At 43.9% G+C, this 12,943-nt stretch overlaps 1 protein-coding gene across 1 annotated transcript in view; it reads right to left on the reverse strand.

Moving 5' to 3' along the window:
* The window catches only part of plcb1l (phospholipase C beta 1-like), a gene marked incomplete at its 5' end in the record, with an annotated part of 116,911 nt that overhangs the window by 86,076 nt on the left and 17,892 nt on the right, over positions 1 to 12,943 (reverse strand). Inside the window, one exon of the mRNA XM_071527935.1 lies at positions 4,792 to 4,860. Coding sequence (XP_071384036.1) covers positions 4,792 to 4,860 — 69 coding nt within the window. The remainder of the gene's footprint in view (positions 1 to 4,791; positions 4,861 to 12,943) is intronic.

Below are 12,943 nucleotides of genomic sequence, written 5' to 3' on the forward strand. Positions count from 1 at the left end.
CGGGCTAAGAAATAATAGTTAAAATGAGCAGAGAGAAGAACACTCCCAGAAAATGAGAAACAAGACCGAGGCAGCCTTACAATAGGCCCATCACAGACTGGAACAGAGTGGAGAGCAGGAGAAGTTATCTGCACTGTCTGAGTTGTGGAGAAATTAGTTATACGGTAAGTTATACTGATGAGATCGGAGAGATGATTGGCTTTAGTGGTTTGGCTCTTTCTGAGGAAAGAGGACATGCTGTTCAGGAACAAGCTAATCTGCCTGATTTAATAAAGAGGCAATATTGAACGGAGGGTTTGGAGCGGTATGCCCTGCCACAGTGACCAGGGGCTCGGCTGGTCAGGAGGCCACACGGCCTCACATGTCAAACCGATTTCCATAGAATACCCCCGAACATGAATTGATGGAAATCTACACTCAGCCTTCTGTTTTGCTTTCCTGTGAGGACATTTTTCCTACTTCCCAAATGTGTAGAATAATCTTACTGCCATCAGTTCATTAAATAAAATAATCTTTTGGGAGCAGTGAGTGGATATTTCTTTTTGTTTTTCTTTTGTCTGGCTCCAGTGAACTGATTTTGCATATGCAGAAAACCTTACTGTTCCCACTGAAGTACGCTGTCTTGGATATTTCACTTGGCCATGCTATATGTTTTACTTGCCTGCGAGCCTGTGGCTGGTGTTTTTCTTTCAGGTATAGAGCAGATGTGTTCTTAAAAGCCATAATTTAAATGGGGTCTAAAGAAGATAGTGTAGTATTAAGATGGCCACCAAATATCACACTAAGGCCAAAATGCTTAGAATGATATTTCACTTGGGTAGAATTTTTTATATTTTTAGTGCATAGATCTAGTTCAGGAATGGTTAATCAACAATAATTGTCACTCTGGAGATCTGTAGCCACCATTAATCACTTTCATACTTTTCAAGTTTTATCTAAAAACAATATTTCTAACCCATATTAAATCACTGCAAAGTAGACAGGGATACAATTATTTCATTCTGTGCCCAGGAAATTATATTTGAAGAAGCAATGTTGACTTTCTGAAATTAACAATTTTGAGAGCTGGGCAAAACTGAAGTCTGCTAATCAGAATGGATTACCAGGGCAGCTAATGTTGGAGGTTGACTATTCCTGAAGTCCTACTTTAGGTCTACAAGCTAGAATGTGAAAATGTTCTACCAAGTTCAAATATGACTTGAACTTCTCTCGCTGCTGCTGCCCATCCAGCCGATGGCAGGTGCCAGCATTGGACAACATCGGCGTAAAATCACCAACAAGCCTGTTTAGACACATTCTGTCAGCCGTGAAAAAATCACAACTGTCACACTGAAAGAGATTCTGGCCACTGTCAGTCACTCGCTGGCCACAGACAACAGTTTGAACACTCGATGATATCACAACGAAACAAACTAGATCAAGGAGCAACAGCAAATCCATTGTTACCTTTTTTGCCCTCTGCTTTCTGTGATGGGCACGGCTATGCTGCCAACTGTTTCTGGGTATGAAGTGGATGATTATTAGTGCTGTGCTTTGTTTACCAGACCTAAGGGAGCGTGATTTATTTCTGGAGCCACCAGTCAAACAAAGGTTGCCTGTTGTCACTCTGACAAGCGGGCCAATCTAATCAACCTGAATGATGAGGGGGTGGACACATGCTAATTAGCATCAGCGGCCTGAACATGGTAGAACGAAGGACACTGTTCTATAATTGTGCTTTGTGTCTTTCTAGTGTGTGTGTGTGTGTGTGTTTGTGTGTGTGTGCATTCCTGTGTGGGTTTGTGTGTATGCAGTTCCGTCTGAGTGCATGTGCACACAATGTACTCGCAAGTGACCGTGGGTGTGTTTGTGCGTGCTCCTGTATCTGAGTTTGCATTTATGTATGTGCACATAAACCCGCATCTGTGCTCCTGCATCTCTATCAAATACACTTGAGTGTGTTTGTGTGTGTGTGTGTGTGTGTCTTGGCAGTGAGGATGTATGAATCATAACTGCGTAGCTGTGCCCCATGGGCAGGGTGACACAAGTTCATCAAGGGTCGTACAACCAGCTCACCCACTGCGACGTGCCTGTGAACACGGCGGTGCACTCTGAATCTTAATGACGTGCAGGGAGAGAGATTCCGACGCCTTTCAAGACAATACGAGGCAACTTGAGCTGAAGTAGGAACAAGAGCTCATAAGAGACGAGCCGAACCAGCTTTGCCATCTGGAGCCCATTTCAAGGCAGTCTGCTGAGAATGTGATTGTGTCTGAGTCTGATAATACTCGGCGGAGGACGTGCGACTCTTGTGTTGCACAATGAAAGCCCTTCTAAAGCTTTCTCCCACATGTCATCACGAGTCCAACATCCCGTCTCATCTCGGTGAGCGCGTTTGTTTCCTACAATTTACATGAATGAATGAATGAATGCGGCTAAGGGAGGCCCTGATGGAGAGCAGACAGAGCATCAAGAGAGTGAAAAAAGCATTAGACAGCATTAAATTATAAAACTGACACGACAGTAAAAATAGGAGCACTGTGTGAAGTATAGTATGAAGTGCAAAGTGTGAATTTTGAACATGAAATATTGATTAAAAAAAAAACACAATAGAAAAACACTATACTCAGATATAACAGATTATTCTCTTCCTTTCCTCCTCGTTTTATCTTCCCGCATTCCTCCCATGTACTCAGTCATGGGAGGAAAGATGACACATGACAAATACTGATCAATATCATTGATTTTCATTGGAAGGCAGCATTTCTGGTCAGATTTCATTCAAGACTGTTTCAAATGTTACTGTGACCATAACAGTCATTATGATGTGTTTTTGTAAAGCATAATATCATAAGATTAATCAACAGATTAATCTTTCTTTGTCATTATCTCTTGCATCCCCTCTGTAATCCATGATAAACAAGCATTTACATTAATTCAAAGAAAGATAGCCTAACAACTACTGTCAAACCACCAGGACTCCAATTCTTTACATCAGAGGATATCTTTGCAACAATTTTGCAAATCCTCATCCTTTTCAACAAGCTCTTTGTTACAATGAACAACATAAACTCAGCTCATTTCTTTCAAGCCCAGAGATACTGGCAAAACCTTCATACATTCTGACAAGATCCTTGACAACTGTAAAGCGGAAATGCTTGGGAAGCAAGCCATGACCATAAGTGCTGTCCATTTACAGCAAATGCTGTCTGGGATTTTCTCTGCTCCTTGCCTGACATCTTCCTTTGACCTCCCATCATCCCTCTCTCTCCTTACTCCTTTCATCTCATCCTTTCCCTCTCATTCTGTGGATTTTACATAAAACCTCTCCTTGCCTTTCCTTCTTCCTTTGTTTCCTTTCCTTCCTCTCATCTCCGCAGTCTCCTTGACGTTCCCCCTCCCACTCTCCTTTCCTCCTTTTCTCTCCATCTTCCTTCCTCTCCTCATCTCATCAACTCCTCAGACACAGTGTCTCACTGGTGCTCCCATTACAATACCCAGGGTGCATCGCTGCTCCACCTCCCAGTAATGGATTTCCACCATCTAACCTGTCACGTGGCCGCATCTCCTCCCTGGGTAGCCCCACTCTGTAAGCTGTTTAGAAATGCATGAATCCTCTCCGCGCTGTTGTACTGATTCCATCATCACTCACTCCCCAGACAGAGCATCAGTGTGTGACCCCCACTCACTTCTCCTGCTCCACCAGGACCGCTGCTGCTATGCAACAACAGCTCATCAGAAAAAAAGATTGAGGAGATCCAAAAGCATGAAGCAAATTGAGTCATTATGCAGGGAAATATGATAGCAAAGTGGATAAGAATGCAGTTTAGTGTTGTAATCATCGCTGGGTAAGTGGGAAATTAAATGGCCTCAGCATCACTGGGAGAACAATATCAGGCTTTGCAATTGCTCCAGAACATGGCAAATTCTTTGACAGCTATAGTGCAGCAGATTGAAGAATGTGTACAAATTCTTTTCTCATCACTCACAATCAACAGAATTTTAATTAGCTGTGAAATAGCTAATTTTGATGCGCTTTAGTGGGAAACCATGTCCATGTACTGTGACTGCATGGGAGAATTCAAATCATGTTTAAGCGTCATATTTTGTCTTCAATTCCTCACTTTTAACTCCTCACCACTGTCTGAAAACTGAACTATATGCAGATGGTGGGAGGACAGCACTCTCCTGAAACAACGTATTTACTAGTGCACCGGTGTGTCAGTATGTGCTTACACACACACACACAAAACCACAAATACACGCAATCTCACACAAACACAAATCAATCACAAGCCACTGGAATGCAAAATAAAATGTGTTTAAGATTATTGATTACAGAAACTATACCTTCTACAAAAAACTTAACCCTTTTCCGTAGATACAGGTAGAGACAGAGAAGCTGTATGGATAAATGTATCTCACTGCATCCATCTGAACCCATTTCCAGTCTCGTCAAGCCTTTACACACCAGTCACTGTATTGGATGAGCCACGGTATCCTGACGCACATCTATTCAAATATCCTCCCCCTCAGATCTCTCGGCTAGACGGATGCCGACACTGTCTGAGTCACGGTCGGGCCCACTCCCACTCATGGATTTCATTTCTGTGCAAAAATAGCCACTCATAGAGCATATCATCACCAAAACAAGCCCTGCTCTGTCCTTTCAATGCGTTACTTATTGTGTGTTGAGCTTCCGACAAGCTCCTTAATAGACAAAAACAGTAACAATAGTTTCACATCGGCAAAACAGATTCTATACATGGCATAAACAGAAATGCAATCATAAGATGTGGATTGTAAACTTACCTTTGGCGTTTTAGTGCATTTTCCATTTCTGGCATCCTTTATGTAAGCAATATCCAGAAGGTCTGTTTCCTGTCAACGAGAACAAACACAGTTAAATCAGAAAGTGCTAATTCAAAGACAGCAAAGATACTTCGAGACACAAAGACATTCTGTGCCCATGGGAGCCATTTGGGAATCAAGGAGACGGCAACATTTAACCAACACGTTGCATTTTAAAAACCACCACCTGTGGCTGACTGCACTGTGTTTTGCATGTGTATGTGTGTGTGTGTGTGTCTGTGTATGAACGTGTTCAGAGACACACATTAGCCTCGATACTGGATGTCATGTGGGATTCATTCAGCGTAGATAGATGCATGTGTGTCACCAAGCCTAGTGACAACGCAGTTGTCCCACGAGAACACACAGTGTTGTGCTTGAAATTAGAGCAAAAGTATAATATTCCATGTGGGCTGATGACCGCTCTAAGTGGAGACTCACCAACACACACACACACACACACACACACACACACACACAGTACACTACACCAAATACCAGGTGCTCAGTATTGGACAATTTCCCTGATACTAAAATCTGATGATGAGACCCATGTGTGACAAGTCAGAAATCAAAGAAAAAGGCGATGTTTATTTTATGTCTTGACAGATTATATTTCAGTCATTTTTGTTTCATAGCAGTTTGAGTCTACATCGGTCAATAAAAGTCATGGCTTGGATCATTACTTGGATCGGAGCACTGGAATTACTGTTGGCCGTGAAAAGCTGGTATGCATGCACAACAATCCGCCAACACACACACAAGCACGCGTAAACACACAGACACAGACACAGACACAGACAGACACACACACACACACACACACACACACAGTCCTATGTTGCTGCATGATGCTCTGCCATAATGCCTTGCCAAAGCCTGGCTGGGCTCAGCTGTGTGAGTGGCAGTCAATTGGGCAAAGAGACATTACATTGCACTATAACAAAGCTCTCTCAGCCACTACCCAAATGAGAGGAGAACATCACGAATAGCATTATTATGATTTAACCAGAAACTTAACTAGGGTCTTCAGTAACTGCATCTTAAATATCACTGCTACTCCAAATGGAAACCTTGGCTGCACTGTTGATCCATTATTGATACAACGAAGGGATGGAAGCCATTTCAGCGCTCCTTGTTCCATCTTACAGTTCCAGCATTTCACCAAGGTGCCAGAGAGGAGTTCGCACTGTTCTGGTGCAGAAGCACAGCGGGACAGGATTCAAAAGAGGAGTGCTGAAATATTGACATCACGCAGCAATGTGCATGGAGGAATCTTGTCACCACTTAGTGTATGGGGAGAGCAATGGGGAAAGGTTTAATGATTAAATCCAAGAAGTAAAAAGAAAAAAGACAAATATTTCCTCAGTGCTATGCTTGAATGAGAAAAATCATTGTTTTTTTTAATTAAAATCAGAACTTGTGGTTCACAGTTGAACGACTTGTGTCATGAGAAGTCTCCACAATTATGGCTCTACAGTGGCATTTGGCTCTCTCTAGCATGCCAAGTTCAGGGAAGGCAACCTCTAACCATCCATAAGTGGGCACACACCACACCCATTCATCAACTAGCTCTATTGCATGCTAATTTGCTAGCCTATTGTCCCTTAAACAGCCAGTAATGCAATTTGCAGTAAATGCACACAAATGTGATCAGACAGAAGGCCCCTGGTACCTTCCTTCAGTCACCTCATCCCTTTATCGGTCTGGGCTATCTCTCCCTCCATCTCTCCATCTCTCTGAGGGGGAAACGGGACATGAGGTGGAAAATTAACCGGAGTGAACTGTGTGTCCACTCAGCGTTATCAGGGGAGACGTGGAGTGACGGGGGCTTGACTCAATATCCAGCTGCAACCTTGCTATCTAACCATCTCAAGGCCATGAGGGCGGTGGAAAATTGTAGCAATCCCCTTTTCCGTATCTATAAATCCATACCTACCTCAGTGTTTCTCCTTTTGTACGTTTTTATGCATTCATTTATTTGTTTATGTATTTTATTGTTTGTTTGTTCATGTTTTGGGAGTAATTTTAGTGCTCTTGTTCCGTGTAAGTTCCATTACCTGCTGCAGTTCAAAAGTGTTTTTTATTTGGATACTCAAACAGTATAAATTGATATATGTTATGTTATTTGTTTGTTTTGGGGGAGTATTAATGCAAAATAACAGAAATGAATGGGGAAAACTGAATAGGGACCACAAACCATTTGTGACCACACACCATGAACCCAGGCTCATTTAACTTTATAGGAGAACCATCTTACATCAGAAAAAGTTTGATTCTCCCTGTTTGTTTGTTTGTTTTCCTCTGTTGAGTCATATTTAACCCATATTGAACCCCAGGAAAGTTGACTAAGAAAACATTTACAGCAACAGCTTGGGGGTCACATAGTCACTTTCCTGTTTTTACCATATATGGACGCATTATTAGATACTAAATATTGGTCACCAGAGGTCATAAAAAATTGTTGTAGCCACTGTTTCCATATATGAGGCGGAAATTAAAGCACTCTATTCTATGGCCGCGGTCCACAAGGACAAGCATTTCCTTTCCTGAAGGTGGGGGAGACATTCTGCAGTGCATAGCATCAATTAGGCCGTCCCTGTTTGCAAAGAGAGTCAAAGGTTAACGCCTCCATCGGGTCTGCAAATGCCTGCCTTTGAAGTCTCTTTAGAGAGATGGAGCTCCGCATGGGGGCCTGGTGGAACAGTGGGGCTTCAGGAAGGAGCTCGGCGGTCCGCATCGTGCCCTCTGGCCCTGCTCAGTAACGCGGCCCTGAGCTGATTCAGTGTCATCAGTTAAGTGTTAACCTACAGAGCAGACTCATTAATGGTAAAGCAAACTGTACTGACTAGGAGCGGCTCGCACAGTGTGACAGTAACGTGGGACATGTGTAGCCATTACCGGGATGTAAAGAGACCTGTGTCAACATGCTGCGGTGTACGACTCACAGAGGCACGCTCATTATACAGATGTAAAGAAAAGGTGATGCAGAGGTAATGATGTTTCATATTGACTTGCATTTATCGTTGCGGGCGCTGCACAGAATGTTAATTAAAATACTGCGATACACACTTGTTCAGTCTGTTTGTGCAGACATATGTTTTCCTGTTTCACTTCTCTCAATTATTTCCTATGACATCTGTTCTTTATCTGTTCATTTGTGTTCTCTCTCTCTCTCTCTCTCTCTCTCTTTTTCCTCCTTCTCTCGGGGCATTTTGTGTGTGCATCAAAACAGTGAGCAGAGCTGAGCGGAGCCACAGCCTATTAAGATCCATGGCACGTCCAGGAAGCAAGCAGGGCCAGCGGGAGAGAAACTACAGAAATTAATGAACATGCTTAACCTGCACTGGCCCTGGGCTCTGTTTTCTGTGTCTGTTTGTCTATCTCTCTGCTGTGGGGCCGCTCTTCACGCTACATCCACAACACGCTGCCTTCCTTTAAAATTAAACTCATTCCTTCTCCAAGTAGTAAGTAAGAAGAACAGTGTTTATCTGTAATTTTGTAAAGCCCTAAATAAGTACTTGCTATTTTTTGAGATGTGAGTGAAATTTACATAATTATTTGAACGAGCTGCCATGGGAAATTTATTGTTGATCTCTGTCATTTTGTTGTCAAATGGGTCTCTGCTTTAGTTTACAGGCGTTTGGAGGACGTCTGTTTATACTTGAGGCTAAATGGAAAAAAACAGATTCGAGGTGCTTTGAATAAAACATCCTTTATTGAACTTCCGCAACGGGACTGGCAGAGTATCTGATCAGGTTGGCTGGTTTTGGATCAAAGAGCATTGTTTCCCTTTGGGTGAACAGGCTTTCGCAGGTTCACTGGTAAGAGGAAAGGTGGGTTGTGGGGACGGCGTGAGGAAAGGAGGGAGGGAAGGTTAGGGAAGGGATGCGAGGCCAAGGGAGGGAGCAAAGGATAAGGGGAGTGAGATTAGGGGAGACTGACAGCCATAGGGAAGCCAGCTCATTTACCAGCAGCATGCTTGACAGCTTCCAGGTTCAAAACGGATGTGCACTCCACAGGACTCAGGGCTTCTGCTGAGCAGCGGAGACAAGGAGCAAAGGAGTGAGGGCAGGAAGGAGGGAGGGGTGAGAGCTCACGGAGGGAGTGAGGGGGAGAAGTTGGAGGCAAGACCGTTTTGTCTATTGTACACAGGCCAGTCCGGGAAGACATATATCCTCGCTTGCCGTGGCTTGTCAAGGAAAGGGGGCCCAGGAGTGCTTCATCTGTCAATCATACCACTATAGCACTTCCTAGAGCCCTGACCCTTAGACATCTGACCTGCAGTGATAACAATAATAATATTCAACATCATCATAATAATCCTATTTAAAATTAGCATTCTACTGTGTATTTGCATGGTGAAAAAGCACAAAAGTGATAAAACACTATGATAAAAAATAAATCAGAAAAAAGAGAAGAAATACAAATTGTGCTGGTGAGATAAAACAAAAACAAAGTGGGTCATAATCTCACCTCACCTGTTGGGAGTTGTTAGAGTTTTTAATAGACAAAAGGCATTTCAGCTACAAATAAGAGCTTTTGGACTGCATGTGTGTGCATGTTTCTCATTTAGAATTTGGAGTGAGCCAATATTTCTGTCTGATACTTCATGGTATTTCAGTCATCTGTATGCGCTGGAGGCAGAAACATACTATAACCATCTTGTGTCATCGAAAACTAGTCATGTCTTAAATCAGGTTCTTGGCAAGTCAGATGTGGCCTGTGCTGACAGGCTACCGGATTGTGGCATTAGGTGACACAGGCTATATTGGTCGGAGAACGTACAACATGTCAATGTGCCCCCCCACCCATCACGTCGTCTCCTGGACCAAAATAAACTGCAGTAAACGCACTGTCATGTGTTGCATTCTAGGACTGTTTCCAGAGAAAGAAGAAGCCTGGGGAAACTCTTTGCAAACAATATAAAAGACAGCTCTGTCCATATAATACACACATGAATTAGAATTCACTGCAAGTCAAAGGAAGAATAGGGGAGAAATTTTGGATTTCTGTGGTGTGGAGCCTGCTGAGAGTATTGCATAACAGGCTGTGCTGCTGCATTCTCTGATCTGCACAAGAGTTTACAAAGGCCCATTGACTCAGGGTCAACAGATCCTGGGCATGGATGTGTCCCCCCCAGTCATAAACACAACTATTACGTCTGTCGAACAAAACACACTAAAACTGTACAGGTGCTATAGCTGTCCCTTAAAGTGGCACTCCAGTGACACTCTGCTGCCAGGAAGCATGTACTGTTACAAGTGCAAATGGTTCATGGAGAGTTGTGATTGAACTGGGTTGAGAGTCACATCCACTCTGCTGCTCCACTCTTGGGTTCCTATAGAGCAACTCTGACAGCCCGACAGTGATAAAGCCACAAACCCCCTCACCTGGAGTGGCTGACTAAAGAGAGAGAGAGAGAGAGAGGGAGGGACAGAGAGAGAGAGAAAGACAGACAGAGAGACAGACAGTCAGACACAAGAGGAGAAAGCGTAGGTGTGTGTGAGTGAGGAAGGTGAAAAGGCAAAATGTTCATTACTGTGTAATGTTTACATGTACATAGGTGCATATGCACTCTATTGAGGTGTGTATATAGTGTACCACATTTGTGTGTGTGTGTGAGTATGAGCACTTGCGCTGTGAATGCTTGTGTGTACTTAACCTCACTGCAGACAAAAAGAAAGAAAGGAAGGTAAAGACTAGAAGTAAGCTGAGTTATAATACACTGAGCTAGCCTCTATAGAAAAGCCTTACATTGAGAGGCTGAGTGCTGCTCTCTGCCTGTCTGCTACCAATAGTCTAAGATGACTCAATACTCTTTTGAAGCTGACAAGAGGACCTATTATAAATATATTTTAAATTATTTTCTATGGCATGTGTGATTTATTAGACCGTATGCAGTGGAGAGTGACAGGAAATGTGGGAGAGAAATGAAGTATGGCATGCAACAAAGGCCTTGAGCCAAATTCGAGTCCCTGGCATTGCCACCAGGGCGCCCCAGGGTCTATTAAGACTGAAAAACTAATTCACTCCTTCTGTCTCTCATTCACCCACCTTAACTGTTTATCAGTGCTATTCTCTGGCTTCAATTCTCTCCATTCAACCAATTCAAGTAGATTTTCTTCAAAATCCAAAGACTGAAAATGACTCACTCTCGCTCTATCGTTACCAATGAAGAGCATTTTCTCTTTACACTCTGAATTGATTGATTTGAAAGTGAACTTTCCCCAACATAGCTATTTTTTTCTCTAATTCTCATTGGGTGGTGTAGAGTGTAAAGGCATAATCTTTCTCAACAAGAATTAGCTCTATGAAATGGATTCTGCACTCGCATGACGAGGTCTCAAAATGTCTCATTAAAAAAGCTCAAACAAACTTAATCAGTTCTAACTAGATGACAACCGACTTAACGCAGGTTTTCAAAATGTAGCTGCAGACTTCAGCAGAAACATCCACTGGCAGGTAATGTGCCGAGGGGAATAGATGGAAACAAGCTGGAGAGATTGGAGGGATCTTCTTCCAGAACGTTAAGATTTACTGTACTAGCACCTTAAGAGGCTCCACATCTCTTAAAGTTGTCTGTCTCAATACCGAGATAGGCCGAGACAAAATCTGTATCAGGATCAGAATCAGTTTATTTGCCATGTAGAACACAAATAGTACAAGTGAATTTCCACAACTGAAAGGCGTGACTTACTAAATGGTTTGAATCGGTGCAGTGGATACAGATGTACAGTTAAGCTGAAAATGTGTGGGATAACGTGAGTGACCTGTGGTAAAGAGACAATCGGTTTGAGTGGGGTTCATGGTCCGACGGACGGACAGAGGAGACATGGATTAGAGGTCAGGAGGAATGAAGGAGGGAGGGAGGAAGGGAGGTAGAAGAGGGAGGGAGGGATGGCTATATAACACACAACACTAGTGGTGGAGGGTGGCTCCGGCTGATAGTGTCTATCAGCAGCCGACACACTCTGCAAAACAACCAACCAACACTGAGATAAAGACCGCAGGCAGCTTTGTTCTACACGTCAGCACACGCATGCACGTACACACCAGGTAATGCGCCAACACACACACACACACACTCAGAATAATGCACATATTGTAAAAACTTCAACACAAATGCATATGCACACACACACACACACACACACACACACACGCTCACGCTCACAGACTCCGACTCTTCTCTGTCATCAATCTGAAGTGTCTGCTGTGTTCAGTCATTATAAACACTGGGGGACGGAGAGCGATGATGTTGACCGGCTCTCCAGCTCACACTGGCCACCATTTTCCTTGGAGCGTGCTGGGCCAATCAAATCGTGGACACACACACGCACACACACATACAGTCACACACACACAATGAGGGATGGAGTGTAGTGAGGGATACTGGGGGAAGTGTAGGCCTGTCTGATAGATAGCAGAACCGAGTGGGATGACAGAGAAAGCAAAGCTGCTTCCCTCATCTGTCCATCATCCTTCGTTGTTCTCAGCTCTCTCTCTCTCTCTCTCTCTCACATCGTTCTCTCTTTCTCTCTCGCCGTTATGCCTCCCTCCCTCCCTTACTCACTCGGTTCTCTCTCTTCCCTCTCTCATCCTGGACATCTGCCTCTCACTCTCACTCCTCTCACTTATCCCTCTCCCTGGACATCTGCCTCCTTCATCCTCCCTCCTTGCCTTCCCTCCCGCCTTCATTCGCCGTGCATCTTAACAGCAGCTCTGTTGTCTGTAGACGACGGCTCACATCTTGTCTTGTCTGACATCCCTCCCCACCCACCGCCCCCCCACCATCCCACCCCCACCACCCCCACACATCCCCATCCTTCCCTCTCTCTCGCCTCCCTCTCTCTCTCCTCTCTCTCACACCATTCAAGTCTGCTCTTCTATCTCTGTGGCTTCCTCCAGGCATAACTGTGGATGGCTCTTATCTGCTGCAGAGGAACACCTGAGATCCCCTTCAGAGACCTGGAGCGAGCGATACACACATGCAGGAATGCATAGGCTGGCACACAGACACACAGACACACACTCAAACACACACACACACACACACACGCAAAAGCACAAGCAAAATCACAGGAATGCATAAATTAAGGACATTAAAGGC

This window comes from Centroberyx affinis, unplaced genomic scaffold, assembly GCF_046629955.1.
Source record: "Centroberyx affinis isolate AG114_WGS23_722 - 3 ecotype Tasmania unplaced genomic scaffold, CSIRO-AGI_Caff_v1 ptg001590l_1, whole genome shotgun sequence".
In the NCBI taxonomy this organism is placed as follows: domain Eukaryota; kingdom Metazoa; phylum Chordata; class Actinopteri; order Beryciformes; family Berycidae; genus Centroberyx; species Centroberyx affinis.